General features: G+C 40.8%; 1 protein-coding gene across 4 annotated transcripts in view; it reads left to right on the top strand.

Moving 5' to 3' along the window:
* The window catches only part of LOC126281338 (peptidyl-prolyl cis-trans isomerase FKBP4-like), a 126,066-nt gene that overhangs the window by 55,694 nt on the left and 45,221 nt on the right, over nt 1-25,151 (top strand). For all 4 annotated transcript variants that reach the window (XM_049980223.1, XM_049980222.1, XM_049980220.1 and 1 more), the window contains exon 7: nt 16,755-16,924. In XM_049980223.1, coding sequence (XP_049836180.1) covers nt 16,755-16,924 — 170 coding nt within the window. The remainder of the gene's footprint in view (nt 1-16,754; nt 16,925-25,151) is intronic.

Genomic DNA, 25,151 nt, shown 5'->3' on the forward strand with positions numbered 1-25,151 from the left:
CCCATGGTACAAGAGCTGGATTTATTACATTGTGACTGTCTGGAATTAGATTTTTTTTTTTCTTTCAGCTCATACCATTTGTACACAGTGTTTGCTTGTTGACCAAACTATCCCAGAGCCAGAGATTTTGTGAGTCCACTTTGTAAGCCCAATAGGAAACTAAGCATTTTAAGTCAGCACCTACATGACCCAGTCAAATTAATGGGGCAACTGTCTACGTTAGATGTCAGTGTGCAATAATCACTCACAGATGGTAAGTGGGAGCACTAGCAGAGAAGGGTATACAAAGCAAGGTGGGGGTCACGGAAAATGGTCCAGTCATTGACTTAATGTGGAAACGGATTGTTTTATGTGACTTCCAAAAGGGCATGATCATTGGTTTTTGGTCCAACAATGGGAATATTTCCAAAACAGATAATATTTCCATGAACTGTTTACATGCTGCAATGGTTAGAGTATAACATGTATCGCAAAATGACGTTATCGAAAACCGATGCCAAGACAACTGTGAAGCAGCACGAGCCATTGATGACTTGGGTGAACCACAGCTGAGGAGATATGTGCAGGCAAATAGAGTGCAGTTGTTGAGCAATGGACTGGCCAGATGAAGCAGGGAGCTACCTACAGTGTCTCCTCAGTTGCCATTTCATATGGGCCTACCCAGAAGGTGCCTGGTACACGCACACATGCTCACTGCTCTTCTTCAGCAATGAGAGTTTGAATTTGCACACCAGTACTGCAACTGGACATCCACTGAGTGGCAACAGCTGCCTTTTTCAGATGAAGCCAATTTTATGCTCCATCGGGTAGAAGGCCATTACTATGTATGGCGTGAAACGTCTGAAAGCAATCACTCGGCAACAATTGTTGGAAGGCTCCAGGCTGAAGGAGGGGGCATTATGGTCTGTAAACATTTTTGTGACATTCCCTGGGTGAACTAGTCATTCTGGAAGGCACCCTGGATCAACACAAACATGCCTCTATCCGTGGGCACCAAGTCCACCCTTACATGCAATTTGTCTTTCCTTGACATGATAGCATCTACTAGCAGGACATTGCAACATGTAACATAGCTTGCATTGTACATGTGTGTTTCAAAGAGCACCAGGATAAGTTTACAGTACTGCCATTGTCACCAAGCTATCCCTATTTAAACCCAGTCAGGAATCATTGGGACTACCTCAGTTGGTCTGTTAATACTGTGGGTCCCTCACCCAAGAAACCTAGCACAGTTGGCCATGGCGTTGGAGTTGAGATGGCTCCACACGCATCAGTATCTTCTAGAACCTTGTTCACACTCTTTCCACACATCTTGCAGTGGTCCGCACTGCAAAAGGTGGTTTTTCAGGCCCTTGGTGGCGATCACATTAATGTGATAGTTTTACAGAATTTTTTTCAGCACCAAATTCGCACAGGTGTAATTTTCCTCCAGATGGACAGAGTATGCAGCTGGAATAGCATATTGTATGAAAGTATGCTCTTTAAATTACTTTTGAAACTGTCCATAAACAAATGCCACTTGTTTGGTTTGTACAGAAAACCATTTTGATCAAACAGACCACTTATGTCAGTACAGTAAAACAAGGAATATTGTGTTACAAAGTAGCTTGAAAACTGTGTGTGTCTGGTTTTATACTTCAATATTTTACTGGAAGGAAATAGAGGGTTCCACTCTTTAACCCTTGGACTGTTCTGGACATGTTAGTGCATCCCACTGCTACTGGCCTTAGGTGCTCTGGCTGCATTTACAAGTACCTTCAATTCCTTTGTCAGTGCTCTAGAAGTGTATATACTGTAATGCTGCATTTGTGATCTCAACGTGTTAACATGGGGAGCCACTTGGGTCTCTGTGTGTTCTGGACCTGTCAATACTCGAGGCACTTAAAGGTCAGGTAAAGCAGCTAAGTAGCTGCATTTCAGCTCTAGTGCTCAGATACTCTTCATTGATGAGCATCTGTGTATTTGCTGCTGTGATCTTGTGTTGCTGTTTTCATCTTCATTCATGGTTAAGAAAATGGCATGCTGTTGTGGTTGTACAGACGAAGAAATCGTGAAGATAGTGACAGGCAATTACACATGATACTTGACGTCACAGCTTAAAAGAAACTGAAGTAGTCAGACGCCTCATTATAAAGACCATTGCAGTAGTGTTGTTCGACAGAGTAATTGGCAAGCTAATATCATTACGTGCAGCTATAAAACATTCCATAAGTTTAAATAAATACATCTTGTGACATAACAACAAGCATATTTTGATTAAAGCTGTGTGTCCCACATAGAATATCGTAAATACTAATGTGTACAGTGCCAAAACATTCTTTTTTGATGTGATATTAAATGGTGTAGATTGTTTTGATATCTTGAACTATGTGGTTGTAGCACTCTTCATAATTCATTAATGGTTCATGTTGCGCTTGGCCAGAACATGAGTGCGACATGCGCAACCCTACCGTTGCTGTAAACACCAGTATTTTCAGAACAGTGATATATGCCCTCGTCAAAGATTTACAGTCCAACACTCATAGTCTCTGCTGGAAATATCACTTTGTCACGAAGAAAAATAATCCTGATCCCACTCCTAATGATCCAACTCCCCAAGACACTATCCAAATTGAACTCTGCCTGGAACAGTTCCATCCTCCATCACAACAGGACCCACCTCCTCTTCCTCAAAATAACCCTCTCCAAACCTTCCAGGAATTTCTCACTTCCACCCTTGCCTCTCAATCTTACTTGAAAAACCTTAATCCTACTCCCAACATCACCACAGCCGAAGCCCAGGCTGTTCGTGATCTGAAAGCTGACCGATCCATCATCATTCTTCCGGCTGACAAGGGTTCCACAACCGTGGTACTTGATCGTTGGGAGTATGTGGCTGAGGGACTGCGTCAGCTTTCAGACAACTCTACAAACAAAGATTTCCCAAGGTAATCTCATTCCTGATGTCCAGGTGGAGCTTCAAGGAATCCTCAGAACCTTAGGCCCCCTACAAAACCTTTCACCTGACTCCATCAAACTCCTGACCCCACCGACACCTCGCACTCCTACCTTCTACCTACTTCCTAAAATTCACAAACCCAAACATCCCGCCCTCCCCATTGTAGCTGGTTACCAAGCCCCCACAGAACTTATCTCTGCCTACGTAGATCAACAACTTCAACCCATTACATGCAGTCTCCCATCCTTCACCAACCACTTTCTCGAACGCCTGGAATCCTTACCCAGTCTGTTACCCCCGGAAACCATCCTTGTAACCATTGATGCCACTTCCCTATACACAAATATCCCGCACATCCAGGGCCTCGCTGCAATGGAGCACTTCCTTTCACGCCGATCACCTGCCACCCTACCTAAAACGTCTTTCCTCATCACCTTAGCCAGCTTCATCCTGACCCACAACTTCTTCACTTGTGAAGGCCAGACATACCAACAATTAAAGGGAACAGCCATGGGTACCAAGATGGCCCCCACGTATGCCAACCTATTTATGGGTCGCTTAGAGGAAGCCTTCTTGGTTACCCAAGCCTGCCAACCCAAAGTTTGGTACAGATTTATTGATGACATCTTCATGATCTGGACTCACAGTGAAAAACAACTCCAGAATTTCCTCTCCAACCTCAACTCCTTTGGTTCCATCAGATTCACCTGGCCCTACTACAAATCCCATGCCACTTTCCTTGACGTTGACCTCCATATGTCCAGCGGCCAGTTTCACACATCTGTCCACATCAAACCCACCAACAAGCAACATTACCTCCATTATGACAGCTGCCACCCATTCCATATCAAACAGTCCCTTCCCTACAGCCTAGGCCTTCGTGGCAAACGAATCTGCTCCAGTCCTGAATCCCTGAACCATTACACCAACAACCTGAAAACAGCTTTCGCATCCCGCAACTACCCTCCCGACCTGATACAGAAGCAAATAACCAGAGCCACTTCCTCATCCCCTCAAACCCAGAACCTCTCGCAGAAGAACCCGAAAGTACCCCACTTGTGACAGGATACTTTCCGGGACTGGATCAGACTCTGAATGTGGCTCTCCAGCAGGGATACGACTTCCTAAAATCCTGCCCCGAAATGAGATCCATCCTTCATGAAATCCTCCCCACTCCACTAAGAGTGTCTTTCCGCCGTCCACCTAACCTTCGTAACCTCTTGGTTCATCCCTATGAAATCCCCAAACCACCTTCCCTACCATCTGGCTCCTACCCTTGTACCGCTCCTAGTGTAAAACCTGTCCTATGCACCCTCCCACCACCACCTACTCCAGTCCTGTAACCCAGAAGGTGTACACGATCAAAGGGAGAGCCACGTATGAAAGCACCCACGTGATTTACCAACTGACCTGCCTACACTGTGAAGCTTTCTATGTGGGAATGATCAGCAACAAACTGTCCATTCACATGAATGGACACAGGCAGACAGTGTTTGTTGGTAATGAGGATCACCCTGTGGCTAAACATGCCTTGGTGCACGGCCAGCACATCTTGGCACAGTGTTACACCGTCCGAGTTATCTGGATACTTCCCACCAACACCAACCTATCCGAACTCCGGAGATGGGAACTCGCCCTTCAGTATATCCTCTTCTCGATATCCGCCAGGCCTCAACCTCCGCTAATTTCAAGTTGCTGTCGCTCATACCTCACCTGTCTTTCAACAACTTCTTTGCCTCTGTACTTCCGCCTCGACTGACATCTCTGCCCTTACTCTTTGCCTTTAAATATGTCTGCTTGTGTCTGTGTATGTGCGGATGGATGTGTGTGTGTGTGTGTGTGTGTGTGTGTGTGTGTGTGTGTGTGTGTGTGTGTGTGTACATGTACGCGTGAGTGTACACCTGTCCTTTTTTTCCCCTAAGGGAAGTCTTTCCGCTCCCGGGATTTGAATGACTCCTTACCCTCTCCCTTAAAACCCACTTCCTTTCGTCTTTCCCTCTCCTTCCTGAAGAAGCAACCATCGGTTGTGAAAGCTAGTAATTCTGTGTGTGTGTTTGTGTTTGTGTGTTTTGTTCATTGTGCCTGTCTGCTGGCGCTTTCCCACTTGGTAAGTCTTGGATTCTTTGTTTTTTATATATTTTTCCCATTTGGAAGTTTCTTTCTATTTTATTTACATCATCAAAGAAACTTCCACATGGGAAAAATATATTAAAAACAAAGATTCCAAGACTTACCAAGCGGGAAAGTGCCGGCAGACAGGCACATGAACAAAACACACACACACACACACACACACACACACACACACAGAATTACTAGCTTTCTCAACCGATGGTTGCTTCTTCAGGAAGGAGAGGGAAAGACGAAAGGATGTGGGTTTTAAGGGAGAGGGTAAGAAGTCACTCCAATCCGCTCCCGGGATTGGAATGTGCCTGTCTGCCGGCGCTTTCCCGCTTGGTAAGTCTTGGAATCTTTGTTTTTAATATATTTTTCCCATGTGGAAGTTTCTTCCAGCTTTAAATACAATTTCAGTTTGTTAGCTGTATTTCAAGCATCCCAGTCACTTATGTAAAATTAACCGTATGCAATGGTTTTTGTCCTACGCAAAAATCTTAAAGATTTCGTTCAGTTTTACTGAATGTAGCACAGTAACTATAATGAAGAACAAAAAGAAATTCAGTCCTTTATCGAGCGAAAATATACTATAGGATGTGAAAGAACCAAATTTTTTCGCCAAATAGTATTCTTAACCCTTTCAGACTTGATTTTTTTCTGGAGTAAGGAAAATCTTTATTTATTCTCTTAGGTGATTATTTAGGGAAAATATGTACTCATTTTCAAAACATACTTTCACATTTGGCTTCACTTTAAGGACTAAAATAACTAATTAAGAATTTATTTATATTGTAATAAATAGCAAAAGTCATCAGTAATTGCCATGCAAAATAACAATAACAGTATTCCGTTATACAGTGGAATACAATGAACCAACCACATCTGTATATTCTGGCGGTCACGAGCTGCTGTGCAGTGCTTCATTGACTTGTCAATATTTTCGTAGTGATGCCCAATAGTTGGCAGCACGTGCACATGATGAAAAGGTTGAACATTCACAACTGTGTACTTCAGGTTTCCACTTAAGAAAAATACTTCAGTTGCAACTAAGACACAGTAAAAGTTAAATGTCCACAATTGTAGCTAGAGGATCTGAAAGGGTTAAAATTCATTAGCAGCCTGCATAGCTGCTACAACTGTGTCACTAATTCATTAACAGAATCAAGAAATTTGAACAAAATGGTTATTACTTTGGTTCCCAAGATCTGCTGGTCTACTAGAGTGATAATCCTGGTAGATTCATCCTTTCCTTGATTTGTTACAGTTTAGGACAGCATGTTTATGGAAAAGTAACTGTGAAAGAACACTGAAGTTACTGACATGAATCGAAAATAACACTTTGCGTTCATCGTAGGCTTCTAACAACCTTGTAAAAATTCCTAAGAAAGGTGTAAATCTTAGACATGAAACAATATTAACATTCCTGCATGTTTATCTACGCAGTGATTCATTTCTATAGGAGTTTTATTGTGAAAAATTTAAGTTGTTAGAGTAACTATAATTATTTTATATCTGGGGCGGCAAAACCCAGAGTAGCGGATGAAATCTTCATCCCCAGCATCCCAGAACTGCTCAGCAGAGAAAAACCAGGCCGTGCAACAGAACCAGTATACAGGTAATGCTGGAAGGAGGTCTCACAGCATGGGTAGCTGTATCGTGTGTCAACAAAGCTGCATTCTCCACAGAATGCAGTGAACGTCTTTGTAGCAGTTGAAGGGTTAAGTTGTGAAACTAAAAATTTAGACTTACTTTTGGATAGATGTAATCTCTGATTAAATCACGCAACTTCTGCTGATTCTGCAGATAAGGTTCCTTTGTGCCACTGTCACTAAAATATTCATATGGACTATCTGTGTAGTTTGTTGTTGCGACATGCACTATTTCAGCTGAAGGTGAAGGAATCATCAGAATTTAGCCATGCAAGGTTGATGCTCTGGAGGATGGTATGACAGGATACTGCAGCTGACGTCAGCTCTTACCCTTCTTGAAATGTTTAAAGTCCACCATACAAAAATAACAATAATTATGATGTTTACTGGGTTTCCTCCACACTCTTGGCGTAGTGGATGTCACACTTTTTCTTCTACTAGGCAAACATTGTTCCAGTGTAAATAGACAGTTACCACGCATTACATGTGACGCCCATCGTTTCTCGAGATCTGTTATGGCCAAACCAAAATTAGCTTTCTAAAGAGAATAGAGCGTATTTCTGGGGATAATGTGGTGTATAACTTGTTTTGGTACATTATAAGAGCCACACACATAGCAGAAAGAGTCAACCTGTAATTTGCATTTTCTAGCTGACGTATTGTGAAATAAAGATTAAACGTACTTGTGTTTTTCATAGTCTTAATGTTTGTGGTAACAATTGCAAGCTCATTCAAAGATAAACAGCGCATAATGAATAGCTATATTTGTATATCATATGCTATCTCAGCTAATAAGATGTTACAGTGTGTGTCTTAGAGCTGTCAAACTTTTTTGAAAGTGTAGTCAGGCTATAAAAACACTCACCTGCAAAGAAATTAATATGATGAATGTATAATATGACCATCTATTTAAATACACACACTCACTGCCATATAGCGGATGTTGCAGTCAACACTTCTTTCTCTGAAGTCTCTATTTTCAGATAGTAAAACAATCAATATAAGTCAAAATACAAATACTACAGAATAATAAGTGCTAGATTCGTGTTCAGTGGCTCAATATTTGCAAGGATATGTCAGAAAACAGACTTAAGCAAAATAATGTTTGTGTAATAATCTGATTTTTTTATGCGAGAGGTAAGAAAAGTTTTATTGTATGTATTTGAGTATGGGTGTGGAACAATGAATTTCATAATTTAGATGTGCCTTTCAGTGTCTGATGTTGTTGCCCAACATTCCACCACTTTGTAGGTGGAAACACAGTCAACTGCAGTCGGTAAATTTCAATGAGAGCGAAGTCTTTCGCAACTGCACTGGCGTACATAACATTCTCACATTTCTTGCTGCGTCAGTTCAGGGTGAAAGCTCGAGGTTTTACCTTGAACTGATGTGGCAAGAAGTCTCGTAAATTTCAATCTTTAATTTAAAATATTTCACAAATGGAAGAGTTTCCAGGTACATAAGAAGATGAAAATGGTGGTGGTGGTGGTGGTGGTGGTGACACTGTTTGATGTGTACACAGGTGTTGATTTTCTTGTAAAACATTCAACCCCAGTCAGTTAAGAGATGGGGTGCAGTGTCCTGTAGATCCCACCAGATTATGTGGTATAGAGTGTGGTTAGATGATTTATTCCCAATCTAGAAGAGCAGTGTGATGTGTTTTTTAACAGTATGTGAAGTTAGATGGTGCAGTAGTTGAGAATCTGGACCTAGATTGAGAGGGCTCATTGTCCAGTCCCTATCCTGATAACCAGACTTTGATTGTCCGTTGTTTCTGTGCTCAGTGACTGCCTGAACTGTTGTTAGAGCAAAAGCTCAAACTGGATTTTGTTCTGTCATCTTCAACTCTACCATTCTGTATGATATGGTCTTCTCTTTGTGTTTGAGAGAACTGATACAGAGAAAATATGAGGTCAGTTGCAGTACACTCTTTAACAAAGCCACACTGGTTAGCTGAAATGTTGCTCGCTTGACTTTTTTCAAAAACATAATTTTATGAAGCAGAAGGTGAACTTAACTGTAGTTAAATATTTAACTGCACCACTTTCATTTCTGAAAATAGGGAATATTATGCTTCTTAGCAGTTAATTAGAACATGCTGTATTCATTATAACATTTAGGAACTCATTCAGCCAGTAAACAAAATTTATTCAAAAACTAGCCAAACATTTTTAAATAATAATTTTATTTTGTGTTTACTCACCTCCTCTATTCACATGACTTTCCCAGTGAGGCTCCACCTCGCTGTACAGGTTGGAGAGCTTCGTTTGGAATGTTCTTCGGTGTCATTAATGGTTGCCCTTCAGCTATGAATTTGTTTTTTGGAAACAAGAAAGTCGTCTTCAGCAATATCTTTTTACCAAAAGCATGCTATGACAAAACATAGTGGGCAGGCATTTATTTTGTTCTTCACATCCCATCAGAGGCAAATTTTGAGGTAATCTGAATGAACCAACATATACATTAACAAGAGAGAAACAACTCGTTAAGATGTTCACTGTATCAACAGTTAGCTTTTACTATATAGCTTAATAATGTTAGTGATTATGCCAGCTGAAGGAAAGTCACCACTTTGTGGAAAAACTGCTACATCCTGATCACGCATGGCTCATAGATAAAGGCTGTGAGAGGGATACAGACTTAAATATCAGCTGGACACAGGCTTAAATAATAACAGCAACTATTTTGGAATTGTTCATCTCGAGTGACTCTTTTGTTTGGGCAGATAGTAGCTATGCCTCAAAATTCCAGTTAGCTCTTAGAGGTTGGGGTCATAGGTTATATGGACTACAGATTTTATGGGCTTCCAGAAGACTCAGTTTGCGTAGCCTGAGGTTGTACTACCAGTCTCCACTTGATTTTCACATTCTCCTGTTTGCATTGAAAGACAGTCTGCCTAGTGACAACTTTCACTTTCTAATCCGTGCATCTGTACATCGAACTATGCATTGTGGCATCATTAATTGATGTTTTAATACTGCTAAAGGTACTTTATTGTTTCTCGCATCGGTAGTTCTATTCACATACGAAAGACACAAGTTTACAAATGTCTCAGTAGAGTGCACAAGAATATGGTGAAACATCACCACCAAGCACGAGTTGTATGAATAATTAGGGGTGGGGGGGGTGGGGGGGGGGGAAAGACGCAGAATGTGTCGTTACCATCAGTTGGGGAACTTCTTTGCTTGCTGATGGCATTTGAGGAGTAAAATGTGTTTATTAGCAAGTTTCTTTTTATAGTTGCATTGTGAGGGAGTTCTTGTTAGGGTTCCCTCGCCCTTATCACTTCGTTGATAACTGCAACATACCATGAGGCTGAAGATATCACAATATGAACTGGTAACATGTTCAACGAACTACACTAAAAGTGGTGCGTTTTGGAGACATCTTTAATATGATGTAACACGATATTGCGAGTTGCCAGTGTACACCCTCTGCCTCTGCCCATTCATCCTAATCAGTGCTAGGATGAATGGGCAGAAGCAGAGGGTGCATATTGGCAACTCGCAATATTTTGTTGCAGAGCATGCTCTACATGACATTCATTACCTCGGCGCCTGTTTCACCACATGCACCATCTGGATTCTTCCCCCCAGACACCAGTTTCCCAGAACTCTGCAGGTGGGAACTAGCATTATAACATGTCCTTGGTTCCTGCCACCCACCTGGAGCCTTATTCTGTGTCATTCATACCGATCGGTGCAGTAGGTTAGCCTTGGTAGTGACGTCATTTACAGGTCTTTATCTGAAGTTCCTACTCAGTAAGCTTCTGAGACCTGTTACTGATCGGTCCTCCTGCTGATTTTTCGGTAACTGTACCGAGAGGTTTTGAATTTCGATATGGCCCTCCTGTTCGGTTCATGGTGGTTTATTTACGCCTAGAGTTGGTTATTTTAAAAATTCAGCAGTTTCCGCTTCAGATTTAGTGATTGTGTTACTGAAGAACCACCAGGACGTGTCTGGGTGGAAAGTGAGTTCATAACAGACTGTTTTCCTTTGTTATTAATATGGTTTGTATTGTTGTTTCTGCGAATGATTATAACATAAAAAATACTTTAGGTCAATATTCTCACAAAATACCTGTTGTTTTTACTTAATTAAGAGATTAAAAAATCATTGAATTTCAAGAGGTTGGCTTTGCTTACGTGTTAGCACGTGTTAGCAGAAGTTATTAGTGACTTGGCGTACTTTTTTCCGCAAATGACTTATATATTAATTATTGAAATGGGTTTAAAACTTTTAAGTAACAAGGCAAAGGAATTTTGTGAAACGTGTTAGAGAACGTTCCAAAATTTCGTGCATTTATGGCTTATGCTCGCATCATTCGCAAAAAAGTCAGCCTGCATCCCTCTCGACTGGAATTATGTGGAATCGAGCGTTGTAAGCACATGAGTTGTAGTAGCGAATTTGGTAAGGGAGACTTTGAAGATTAACAAAGTTAAGTGTTTTTCTGAAATATTCATTGTTATTTACAAATAAGAGTGCGCTTTCTCAGTAATGATTATCTTCGATTTCATGACTTCCATGTGTTTAAGAAATGAAAGATAAAATTTATTTGACATGTATACTTTTTTGTTGTCACAAATAATTCATTATTTTTTTCTGAATACATGGCAATTTCCAAGAGTGTGGTCAGACAGGAATCTAAGAGCACAACTTAAATTACTGTGAATGAAACTAGCAGCAATTGTCTTTATACTCTAGCTTGTCACAAATATTTATCTGTGATCAAATCCTTTAAAACAGTAGACAGAGATGAAAGATTCATGCCCCAATATTTTCAGATTGTACCACCATATATGAAACATTTTGATTAATCAGATGCATGCTATAAACTACAACGAACGTCTACAGCTGCACTCACCACCTGCTCTCAAAAATGCATTTTTTAAATTCTGTTTTTCAGAACAAAATCGGTGATGCATCATAAAGGGAAGTAGGCTACTTCATCATTTGGATCCCTAGGAACAAGTTACAACCACTTTCTGTGCATCTTATTCTTTGACAATCTCTTAAACAGTTTTTTCGGATTTGTAGAGATGCCCCCTGTATGCAACTGATTGAAGACAGTTTATTCCCATACTTGTTTTGCTTCTTTTATTTGTGAATCATCATCATGAATAAAAGAGGCAAAATGCGTATAAACAATTTGTTGGCGCGAGAAGAACTGACAACAGCATTTAGGTTTGCTAGAACCTTTTGGCATTGCTTCCGAAATGCTTACAGAATAATGTTGGGGCTCTCCTTCGAAAACAAGACTGTTCGGTGTGCTTGCGTACTAAACCAATTGGCAGAATGACGGAAAGATACAGAATAGGGCTCCTGGCCTTAATTTATTTTAATTTTTTCCATCTCAACATTTCTTCACTGTGATTTAACTGTCTTTAATTGTCTTTCCCATCTATTTTTCACCACCTCCTTCCCACCTCTGTTACATACAATGCACTTAGCTTTTCAATCATATTATTTCTTGCATGAGATTTGTGCAGTAATCTCTGTCTGCATATTACTTTGTCTTCCACCTTTAAGCTCTCAGGTTTTCAAATTTCGTCCAATGCAGTCCCCAACAATCAGTCTTTCCTTCTCATCCTGTACAGTAAGTCTCCCCTGACCTGCGGTTCTGGGTGACTTTGCCCAAATCTACCCCTTTTCCTAGACCTCTTCATTACTTTTCCGTCATCCCTCTTCCTTCCCCTTCAACCTTTCTGCCTGAAGAAGGAGCCACTGGCTCTGAAAGCTTGCCAATTACAACTGTCTTTTGTGTGTGTGTGTGTGTGTGTGTGTGTGTGTGTGTGTGTGTGTGTAGCCACTTAGGGAGTTGAATTTTTTTTAATCCATCCAGTTAAATAATTTTGTCAATAACTGATTGTTTTCATCTTGTTGAGAGGAAACTTGCTAGACATTTGGAGAAAAAAGTCTCCCTAACACTTCTGTCATTGTCAATTTGTTGGGTTGCTGGTCATCTTGGTGTTGTGCTCAGTAGCTGTATAACAATGACATTGGATTGGATCACAAACTGCCGTCTTACATTTCCCTTTCAGGTTTAGTTCAGATGATGTCATTCTACTATCAATAACGTCACTCTGCAGCAGACAAACATGTAACAATGTTTCTGAGTGCAGACAGTACCTCATTGGCAACTATGCAGTAAGACCTACAGTATGTAAAGACTAGTTGGAGTTGCACAGTAGTTTCCCTCGAGGTATCCTTGATGCTTCTATCTTTGCTATTGCTGTCAGTCATATTATGTCCATTGTCAAAGGCCAGTGCAATATACATTACAAAAAATGAGTTTCTTAACTGTTACCTTCATCCACTACTGCAATAGCAGCATACTGATTGGAGACAAAATTGCATCAGAGTACAGGCTTTTGGTGCTCACAGAGAAATGATTGCATGTCGATTTAAAGTTTTTTTTTTTCTACGCATTCTTAATTCACCCATTTTGCAGTGTTGAGTATGATAAGTGTTAGGTAGGATCTGTGGCCATTCTTTTAGTTATGATATGGTATGTTGCCACTTGGAAGGGAATTTAAGAAATTGAGGCTTTTAAACCTCTAAAAATCTTGAATTGTCATAGCCACAGGTCCTAGGACACCTATGCAGGTGAAACACACAAACACTGTCTGTTGTAGGGGACTAACACTGCTTGAGGTGCCTGTAGTACCTGACTGAGTTCTGTGCTGGGGTTTGTGAACTGTCTGTCTGAAAGTAACTGTTCCTGTTGTGTCAGGCAAATAGGACCTTGTTTCATCTGCTGTTACCAGTACTTTACCTGGTTGAGTACATACCAAGGAAAATCAGTCATATCGGACAGAAGAATCTGAGCTTCATGAGAAATCAGTCCTACTGCCTATTGGTGTAAAGGGATTTCAGTCTGTCACTGAGTATCGGGCCAGTTACTGACCCCAAACTCTCGGGAGGCATAATGTTATTTTCTACCTCTGGAATATTAGTATAAGAGGGATGCAAATGTGAGATTTCATTTACAGACATGAGTTTTGCATCAGTATTGCATTTATTTGACAATTTACTATCAACCCTGAATCTGAAAAAGGCAACTTCATTTATTCAGTGCTTTGGCCCCATTATGTCGTTGAGTGTCTGTTATCAAACAAGCGAGTAGTTTGACATGGAGGACCCTGGAGTAGATGAAAACTGTCAGAGCTAGCAAATTCATCTACTTGAACTTCTTTAGTACACTTTGGTCTGTCTGGTGCAGTTCCCAGAAATCAGTTCATTCGATACAGAGTACTCTCCTTTGCCTGTAACATCGGAGGACAAGGTGAAATTATGTCAGATTCCTGGCCATACAGGAATTTGGAGAAATGGACTGGCAAATGTGGGTACTGAGTACGGTCTCACATTGCTTACTGCGGCACAGTATACAGTTCCCCCATGTGTGGTAGCCTCACTTACTGCATGAGGCCGCACATCATTTGAAGGATGAGTAATTGGAAATGGACGATGAGCTGTGGTCAGCGAAGTCTGTGTGTGGCTTACTTTTCTCTAGCCACCAAAGTAAAACAGAGTTGTTTCAAGTAGCCTCTGAATTTGACACTGGTCTGGGACACCTGCAGTTTCTTAGATTTGGGTAACCTGTAAGTGTAAATGACACTTACTTTTCGTAGAAGTTTTTGGGGTGTGTCTGTATAACTGTACCTATCTGTACCATTTTAGATCGTGTAATTAATCACCTCCCCATTGAAACAATATTGGCACTAACAATCCAGATGTTGTGCACTCTAAACTTAAAATAATTATTATTAAACCCCTAAATGCTTTAATAAGTTAGTGCTACATGTCTGTAAGACTTAAATTTTTCACTTGAAGAATTATCACAAAAGGAAGATGAAAACATAATAAAATTCCCGGTTGGAGACAGCTCAGAATGAGATTTCTTCAAGAATGAGTCTTCCACTCTGCAGCAGTGTGTGTACTGTTTTGAAACTTGCTGACAGATTAGAACTGCATGCCAGGCAGGAATTGGAATCTGGACACACAGATTTTATAGACTGTGTCTTTACCGAGCTGTGACCCATTGCCTGTGTTCGTAGTGTCACTACTGCTGGCACCTCCCTCCTGCTCCCTCACTTCACAGCAGCTCTGCTGTGTATCTTGGTAGACTGGCCATAGCCAAGAGGATTATTTTCAGGGTGACTCAATGTGCAGGGGTGTGCACTGTTTAGGGTCACCAGTCCTCGGCTTCGAATAGGCCACAGCCCTATGACGCATGGCTTCCTGCTCCGGCGGGAGGATCCTCCAATTTGTGGCGTTCAGGTCACTGTGCGCCACGTTTTATTGGATTGTGTTTTATTTTCTGACCAGCGGACCTGCCATCCCTTTTAGGCAACACTCGGACGAATGTGGTTAAAGTTTTAAAGTTCTGTGCCATGTCAAATGTTTTTACAAAGATTTTAGGGAGAGGATTTTAATTTGCTCACTGTGTGACAAGCTTGCCCATATTTTATGTAAGTGGCCAGCCAATGACAATTTTGTGTGGCATTCTTGTTGCTATGTTTCCCTTTCCTTCGGTTTTACTTTCTTATGTAGTATTTTCCTTCTATAGAGAATACAGTACGTCATTTGTCACAAATTTCTCGCCCTGTACAAAATCCCAAGCAACTCAAAGATAAAGCAGCTGGCTCCAAAGAACGGACCTGCAAAATTGCAGATCAATAACCTTAACATTGATTCTGTGCAGAATTTATTACCATATTCGCAGTTCAAATGTAATAAATTTGCTTGAGATGGAAAAGCTTCTGTCCACAAGTAAGGACGGATTTAGAGAGCATCACTTGGACGAAACTCACTGTGCCATTTTCTTGCACAATTTCCTGGGAACTGTGGATTTATGGGATGCAGACAGATTCCATATTTATAGATTTCTGAAAAGTGTTTGACACAGTGCCCCTTTGTTAAAGAAGACCTGAGCATATGGAATAGGTTCCCAGTTATTTGACTGGCTCAATGACTTTTGAAGTTATAGAATACATTTCATTGTCCTCAATGGCGAGTGTTCATCAGAGATGATGGTATCTTTAGCGGTGCCCCACCGAAGTGTGACAGACATCTTGTTCTCAATATACATAAGTGTTCTAACAGATAGGCTGTTTGCTGATGAAACTGTGTTGTTGACTGATTGTAGAGGGGTACAAGATGACTTTGACAAAATTTCTAATTGATGTGATGAATGGCAACTTGCTCTAAATATATGAAGATGTAAGTTGATGTCAATAAGAAAGAGAAACAATGTTTGAATAGAGCATTCAGAGTGTGCTTCTGGACACAGTTATGTAGATTACATATCTAGGCATAACATAGCAAAATGATATGAAACAGAACGATCACATAAGGTCAGTAGTAGGGAAGGCAAATGGTTGACTTTGATTTATTGGGAAAATTGTAAGGAAGTGTGGTCCCTCTGTAAGGGGGGTGGTAACTGTTGAAATTTTCACTAAAGCAAACATTCCACTTTCATGAAGAATAAAAACTATTTATTCTCTATTATTGTTTTGTCTTCAATCACTGTGATTTTGCTATCGGTTTTGTCTTCAGGCATATATCAGGCCAACTTTTTGAAACTATATGTCTGATCATTCACAGATGCTAATTTTTCCCAAAAATAAGTAGGCCAGCTAAATTTCCAGGCCCCTAAATGTTGCAAAGTAAATTAATAATATTTTAATTTGTTAAATTTGAAATAATACCTTTAGATAAAGTTCTTTAATTTACTTTTCTGCTTGTTTGACCAAAAGTCATGTTTTTCTAAATGGAAAGCAAAATTTCATGTAGGAGAAGGTTGGTGCTTTCTGTTTATTAAACTTCAAAGCAGTTGTTAAGCACACCGTTACTTACAATAAAAATATGGGCTTAACACTAATTTCATAAACTAATTCTTTTTGTTGTTGTCGTGTGCATGAAGGTTTGTAGTCTCATAAATAATTTTCCCCACAGTATTGATCTGTGCTCAATATCTTATAGCACTGTAAAAACGTTTGTGGTTGCACTATGCCCATATTATCTCTACTTTTTTTTTTTTTTTTTTTCAGGCTTTGAAGAAGAGAAGGAACCAGAACGAAAATCACTTCTACTGGCTGGACACTTAAATCTTGCCATGTGTTACCTCAAGCTTGAGGAACACTTTGAAGCACGTGAACAGTGTAACAAAGCTCTCGAGGTCCAACCATCCAGTGAGAAGGGATTATTTCGCCGTGGGCAGGTTAGTGCAGATTATTGAGCATATATTATTAAACACAGCACCTGAGTTTTTATGCTGTCTGGTAAGATAGACAGGCTCACACAAATGAAAATATCCAAAAAGTCTCACCAAATAGTAAGTTTGGTCTAAGGAAGACTTACATAAAATGAACACTTAGAACTTAAACACTCAGATTTGGAAGCTCTGATTCAGTATCTGAAAGTGATAAAACAAAAATTATGAGAGAAAATACGTACAAATTTGGAAGAAGTAGCAGAAAGGAACATGTCATTCTGTATCGTGGGTTTTCTGAATAAAAAGGAAATACCAGTAAGAATATGTTAAACTTGTGAAGAGAAATGTGTTCACCATTGCTTACCTTCAAGAAGTGTGACTATCATCGCAGTTGATGACAAACACAATTTCACTACAGTCTACACTGCAGAAGGATTGCATCAGCAAGGCTACAAGAATTCATTACATCATGACAATTGAGAGCTGTTGGTGCAAAATTAAAACTGTAGAGTCAGACGTTAAAGAAGTTTAAAGGCAGAAGGTGAATGCTGCATAGGCATAAGCCTACTGACTACATAAACTGCCTGACAAAAAATTGAAGCACCCAGAAGGTAAGAAGAAAGCAAAATGAAACTACGCAGGTTGAGAGTTTGTGATTTTTTTAATTTTTTTTTTAAGTGCATACAAAATCGAGTCAAATTTATAAAGAATTTGACACTGAGTTCACTTATCAGTATGCAGTTGCATCCCTTCTAGCCCAGATGAATTCACCGATTTGGTTGGGAAGTGATCATGTCTTCTCCAGAGGCAGGCTGACCCACAGCTGACGTAACTCATGCTTGAAATCCTCTCTGTGGTGCTGGGATGGAGTAGATGGTTGAGCTGGTCCCACATGTTTTATCAGTGACATATCAGGGGATCTTGCAGGTCACAAGAATATCTCAGCATTCCTCACACATTTCATAGAGACATAAACTGTTTGTGGATGAGCATTGTCCTATTGAAAAATCCCACCGTAATGTTGTTGCATTATAGGTTGCATGTGAGAATGCAAGACGTCCATGTTGTACTGTTCTGCTATTGGAGCTAACTCGGTCACTACCAACTGTGACCTGAAGTAATGGCTCCCCACATTGTGACACTAGATGGTGTGCCTCTTTAAAACATTGGAAGAATGGAAACTCTCCCCATGTTGCTGCCATACTCACTGATGATCATCCAGGGTAATACAAAACTGTGATTAATTGCTAATTACAATGTGGTACCATTAATCAGCAGTCTGTGCTTCCTAGTCAGGTGACCACACCAAATGCAGCATTTTGTGTTGTTGTTGTAACAGCAACAAATACGTGGAACTGTAATTCTGTAGTACACCTGCTGCTAGTATCCACTTAATGGTGCGGGATGACACACAATGTTGCAGGGAGTCCATTATTTGGTCCACATCAAAGTAATCATTCATTGTGGCCATTAGATGTCGATAACTGGAAACTTGATGATGATAATGCTGCCCTCACATTTCCACACAGTTCAACATTCAGCCACTGTTGCATGTGAGTACGCCACAGATCTAGATAATGCATGAGTCAACCAGCTGACCAAATTGAGACCCACAATGAGAACCCTTTCAAACTGCCAGTTCCTGATAATGTTTATGTGAGTATGTGGCAGTCAGTGTCCTTCACTGTTATCATTCAATATCTGACTCTTCTTTGTGCCCTTTATATATTGCTCATAGGATTAGATTTCACTAACTGTATTTTACATTATTAGCAGTATTTTTAAAAAAGTTATTTACTTACAACGTATTGGTAGTATACTGTGTTCGTAATAAGAATAAACTGGATATAAACATTACACCGTGTATTCCTTCGCGTTTGTACCAGCGCATTTAACTTGTACGGCACTGGTCAGTCAGCTGGTCCAGCTAACCTGCAGTAACGTGACCAGTTGCAGAGAAACAACATAGCTTCGACGGTCTTTAAATTTTTAAAGAGCATAAAATAATAATCTGCAAAACTCCAACTCTGCCACATGCTTTTTAGGTGACTGGAAGAAAGAATAAAATGTTCTCATTCTCACCTAACATAGTACTCTAATTACAAACAAGAGTGATGAAAATTCCTAACTTAAGAACAGGGTGATTTTTGTGAGTGAGTTATGTGTGATGCAAAAGCAACTGCAAGGATTTCACCATGTTGTTTAATACTGAAGCAGCTGAAGGTATTAAAGTCAGTCATCTGGTAATCTCTTAGCTCCTTCCATTTCGTTTCTGGAACTGTTAACTGCTACATTGATAATGAGTCAATGAACAATCCATGAAGTCACTCGGGCGCTGCATTTTCTCCTCTTTCCTGATGTGCTATTCTGTATCCCACCAGCGTTCGGCAGTGACGTGTGCAAAAGCTGCATGCATTAGTTCCAGTATGCCTGATTGCTTAACAGTCTTATTATTTCTCATGATAAATCCCTTAACTGGGCTCCATATCAGTTCTGTTGCGTTCATATTGTAATGGCACAGTAGCAGATGTAAAAATACAGCATTTGTATGGTGTGCTCAATGCTGTGGAAAGGATTGTTTTTCATGTTATGACACTTATCACTCTGGTTCATGTGAGACTACATCTGTGGTATAAAACAATGGACATAGTGCAGATTAAGAATACTTGGTTTTTCATTTTTGTCATAAAAAATTATTTTTTTTTATTTAATCAAGCAACCCTTTTTCATAAAACATTGATGATTAAAAGTTCATGAAAACAGGAAAGTGGCATGCAATATGTAACTAGAAATAAGACCACGTCCATTATTCTTTTTTTTAAAAAATGATGAATTTTATTTATGAGATGTTGTTGTTGTTGTTGTTGTTGTTGTTGTTGTTGTTGTCTTCAGTCCTGAGACTGGTTTGATGCAGCTCTCCATGCTACTCAATCCTGTGCAAGCCGCTTCATCTCCCAGTGCCTACTACAACCTACATCCTTCTGAGCCTGCTTAGTGTATTCATCTCTTGGTCTTCCTCTACGATTTTTACCCTCCACGCTACCCTCCAATGCTAAATTTGTGGTCCCTTGATGCCTCAAAACATGTCCTGCCAACTGATCTCTTCTTCTAGTCAAGTTGTGCCACAAACTTCTCTTCTCCCCAATCCTATTCAATACCTCCTCATCAGTTCCGTGATCTACCCATCTAATCTTCAGCATTCTTCTGTAGCACCACATTTCGAAAGCTTCTATTCTCTTCTTCTCCAAACTAGTTATCATCCATGTTTCACTTCCATACATGGCTACACTCCAAACAAATACACTCCTGGAAATGGAAAAAAGAACACATTGAGACCGGTGTGTCAGACCCACCATACTTGCTCCGGACACTGCGAGAGGGCTGTACAAGCAATGATCACACGCACGGCACAGCGGACACACCAGGAACCGCGGTGTTGGCCGTCGAATGGCGCTAGCTGCGCAGCATTTGTGCACCGCCGCCGTCAGTGTCAGCTAGTTTGCTGTGGCATACGGAGCTCCATTGCAGTCTTTAACACTGGTAGCATGCCGCGACAGCGTGGACGTGAACCGTATGTGCAGTTGACGGACTTTGAGCGAGGGCGTATAGTGGGCATGCGGGAGGCCGGGTGGACGTACCGCCGAATTGCTCAACACGTGGGGCGTGAGGTCTCCACAGTACATCGATGTTGTCGCCAGTGGTCGGCGGAAGGTGCACGTGCCCGTCGACCTGGGACCGGACCGCAGCGACGCACGGATGCATGCCAAGACCGTAGGATCCTCCGCAGTGCAGTAGGGGACCGCACCGCCACTTCCCAGCAAATTAGGGACACTGTTGCTCCTGGGGTATCAGCGAGGACCATTCGCAACCGTCTCCATGAAGCTGGGCTACGGTCCCGCACACCGTTAGGCCGTCTTCCGCTCACGCCCCAACGTCGTGCAGCCCGCCTCCAGTGGTGTCGCGACAGGCGTGAATGGAGGGACGAATGGAGACGTCTCGTCTTCAGCGATGAGAGTCGCTTCTGCCTTGGTGCCAATGATGGTCGTACGCGTGTTTGGCGCCGTGCAGGTGAGCGCCACAATCAGGACTGCATACGACCGAGGCACACAGGGCCAACACCCGGCATCATGGTGTGGGGAGCGATCTCCTGCACTGGCCGTACACCTCTGGTGATCGTCGAGGGGACACTGAATAGTGCACGGTACATCCACACCGTCATCGAACCCATCGTTCTACCATTCCTAGACCGGCAAGGGAACTTGCTGTTCCAACAGGACAATGCACGTTCGCATGTATCCCGTGCCACCCAACGTGCTCTAGAAGGTGTAAGTCAACTACCCTGGCCAGCAAGATCTCCGTATCTGTCCCCCATTGAGCATGTTTGGGACTGGATGAAGCATCGTCTCACGCGGTCTGCACGTCCAGCACGAACGCTGGTCCAACTGAGGCGCCAGGTGGAAATGGCATGGCAAGCCGTTCCACAGGACTACATCCAGCATCTCTACGATCGTCTCTATGGGAGAATAGCAGCCTGCATTGCTGCGAAAGGTGGATATACACTGTACTAGTGCCGACATTTTGCATGCTCTGTTGCCTGTGTCTATGTGCCTGTGGTTCTGTCAGTGTGGTCATGTGATGTATCTGACCCCAGGAATGTGTCAATAAAGTTTCCCCTTCCTGGGACAATGAATTCACGGTGTTCTTATTTCAATTTCCAGGAGTGTACTTTCAGAAACGACTTCCTGATACATATTCAATGTTAACAAATTTCTCTTCTTCAGAAACACTTTCCTTGCCATTGCCAGTCTACATTTTATATCCTCTCTACTTCGACCATCATCAGTTATTTTACTTCCTAAATAGCAAAACTCCTTTACTACTTTAAGTGTCTCATTTCCTAATCTAATTCCCTCAGCATCACCCGATTTAATTTGACTACATTCCATTATCCTTGTTTTGCTTTTGTTGATATTCATCTTACATCCTCTTTTTCAAGACACTGTCCATTCCGTTCAACTGCTCTTCCAAGTCCTTTGCCGTCTGACAGAATTACAATGTCATCAGCGAACCTCAAAGTTTTTACTTCTTCTCCATGAATTTTAATAGCTACTCCAACTTTTTTCCCTTTACTGCTTGCTCAATATACAGATTGAACAACATCAGGGAGAGGCTACAACCCTGTCTCACTCCTTTCCCAACAACTGCTTCCCTTTCATGCCCCTCAACTCTAATAACTGCCATCTGGTTTCTGTACAAATTGTAAATAGCCTTTCGCTCCCTGTATTTTACCCCTGCCACCTTCAGAATTTGAAAGAGAGTATTCCAGTCAACATTGTCAAAAGCTTTCTCTAAGTCTACAAATGCTAGAAACATAGGTTTGCCTTTTCTTAATCTTTCTTCTAAGATAAGTCGTAAGGTCAGTATTGCCTCACGTGTTCCAACATTTCTACGGAATCCAAACTGATCCTCCCCGAGATCCGCATCTACCAGTTTTTCCATTACTGATAGTTCGGTAATTTTCACATCTGTCAGTTTTGTCACGACTGGCTCTCCCAAGGCCGTCAGTAGTTCTAATGGAATGTTGTCTACTCCGGGGGCCTTGTTTCGATTCAGGTCTTTCAGTGCTCTGTCAAACTCTTCACGCAGTATCGTATCTCCCATTTCATCTTCATCCACATCCTCTTCCATTTCCATAATATTGTCCTCATGTACATCGCCCTTGTATAGACCCTCTATATACTCCTTCCACCTTCCACCTTTCTGCTTTCCCTTCTTTGCTTAGAACTGGGTTTCCATCTGAGCTCTTGATGTTCATACAAGTGGTTCTCTTATCTCCAAAGGTCTCTTTAATTTTCCTGTAGGCAGTATCTATCTTACCCCTAGTGAGATAAGCTTCTACATCCTTAAATTTGTCCTCTAGCCATCCCTGCTTAGCTATTTTGCACTTCCTGTCGATCTCATTTTTTAGACGTTTGTATTCCTTTTTGCCTGCTTCATTTACTGCATTTTTATATTTTCTCCTTTCATCAATTAAATTTAATATTTCTTCTGTTACCCAAGGATTTCTAGCAGCCCTCGTCTTTTTACCTACTTTATCCTCTGCTGCCTTCAATACTTCATCCCTCAGTGCTACCCATTCTTCTTCTACTGTGTTTCTTTCCCCCATTGCTGTCAATTGTTCCCTTATGCTCTCCTTGAAACTCTGTACAACCTCTGGTTCTTTCAGCTTATCCAGATCCCATCTCCTTAAATTCCAGTTTCTTCAGTTTTAATCTACAGTTCATAACCAATAGATTGTGGTCAGTGTCCACATCTGCACCCCTGGAAATGTCTTACAATTTAAAACCTGGTTCCTAAATCTCTGTTTTGCCTTTATATAATCTATCTGATACCTTTTAGTATCTTCAGGTTTCTTCCATGTATACAACCTTCTTTTATGATTCTTGAACCAAGTGTTAGCTATGATTAAGTTATGCTCTGTACAAAATTCTACCAGACGGATTCCTTTTTCATTTCTTAGCCCCAATCCATAATTCACCTACTATGTTTCCTTCTCTCCCTTTTCCTACTGACGAATTCCAGTCACCCATGACTATTAAATTTTCGTCTCCCTTCACTACCTGAATAATTTCTTTTATCTCATTATACATTTCATCAATTTCTTAATCATCTGCAGAGGTAGTTGGCATATAAACTTGTACTACTGTAGTAGGCATGGGCTTTGTGTCTATCTTGGCCACAATAATGCGTTCACTATGCTGTTTGTAGTAGCTTACCCGCACTCCTATTTTTTTTATTCATTATTAAACCTACTTTTGCAGTACCCCTATTTGATATTATGAGATGTAGGTATTTTAAATTGAACAAAAAAAAGTATGACCAAGGTGAGACTTAAATCAGCACTCCATTAACTGCACAACATTATCAATCTATTACATTTCAGATTCCGGTACAAGTCCTATGCGTATTGAAGCTCAATTGTATCAAATATAGTCCTCTGGAAAACTTCAAAACTGACTTATTTTCTTTAAATTTATGTAAAACCTTAAGAACAACCTATTTGTTGTCCTTTTTAACAGTGTTCACATGTGTGTTTCACTACAGAGCAGGATGCAGCCTCAGTCATTTTCATACTGCTGTATTAACAGCATGACAATCTGAGCACAATACAGACTGTGACTGTCTACAATTTTTGAAATAAAAATTACATAGCTGAAGCGTGATTTGAATAACGTTGATGGCTGTTAATACTTAATAATATCTTTGTTTCATTTAACATAACTGAGTAAAGAAAGTTCTAATACATAAGTGGGAACTACTTCCAAGTGCACATGTGCTATGACTTCTCCCCAATCATTGTATGTGGTTTGTTAACATCACGTTTATTTGTATGATGAACAGAGTACAGAAATAATTCAGCTATTGATTTGAAATAGTTCAGTTGGGGGTTGTTTTGGGGGAAGAGACCAAACAGCGAGGTCATCGGTCTCATCGGATTAGGGAAGGCTGGGGAAGGAAGTCGGCCGTGCCCTTTCAAGGAAACCATCCCAGCATTTGCCTGGAGCGATTTAGGGAAATCACGGAAAACCTAAATCAGGATGGTCGGACGCGGGATTGAGCCGTCGTCCTCCCGAATGTGAGTCCAGTGTGCTACCACTGTGCCACCTCGCTCGGTAATAGTTCAGTTGTTTACCACTATGAGAAATACTATTGCCTCATTTGGCATGTTAAAATTGATCACAAAATATTTAACAAAGTACTTGTTATCAACATAATCCTTGTCATTGTCATTATCATCATCATCATCTTAATGATAATTACTTTTCAGAATATCCTTTTCTCTCTCTCTCTATCTCTCTAGAAAATAAGAAAGAAAAAACAAATGCTCTTAGTGTGTTTGGAACTGACTGCCTGACAGAATAATGTTGTTGAAGCAGCTTCATTTCCAAAACCGTTTCCGAACTATAATGTTATGCTGACTAAGAATGACCTCTAGACACACATACACACACACACACACACACACACACACACACACACACACACACACACACACACACACACACACCTATAAGAGTTTATCTAAGTTCAGGGACGGAACAATCTACCTTCAAAAGCAAAGAGAATCTATTCTTTAAAGTGTGCCTATATGTGACTCGGCATCTCTGCTATATGGTGAGTAGCACTATCCTAATATTGTCATTATTATTTAAAGTTATAGAGATCAAGCTGT

The sequence above is a fragment of the Schistocerca gregaria genome, chromosome 7 (genome assembly GCF_023897955.1).
Source record: "Schistocerca gregaria isolate iqSchGreg1 chromosome 7, iqSchGreg1.2, whole genome shotgun sequence".
NCBI lineage: Eukaryota > Metazoa > Arthropoda > Insecta > Orthoptera > Acrididae > Schistocerca > Schistocerca gregaria.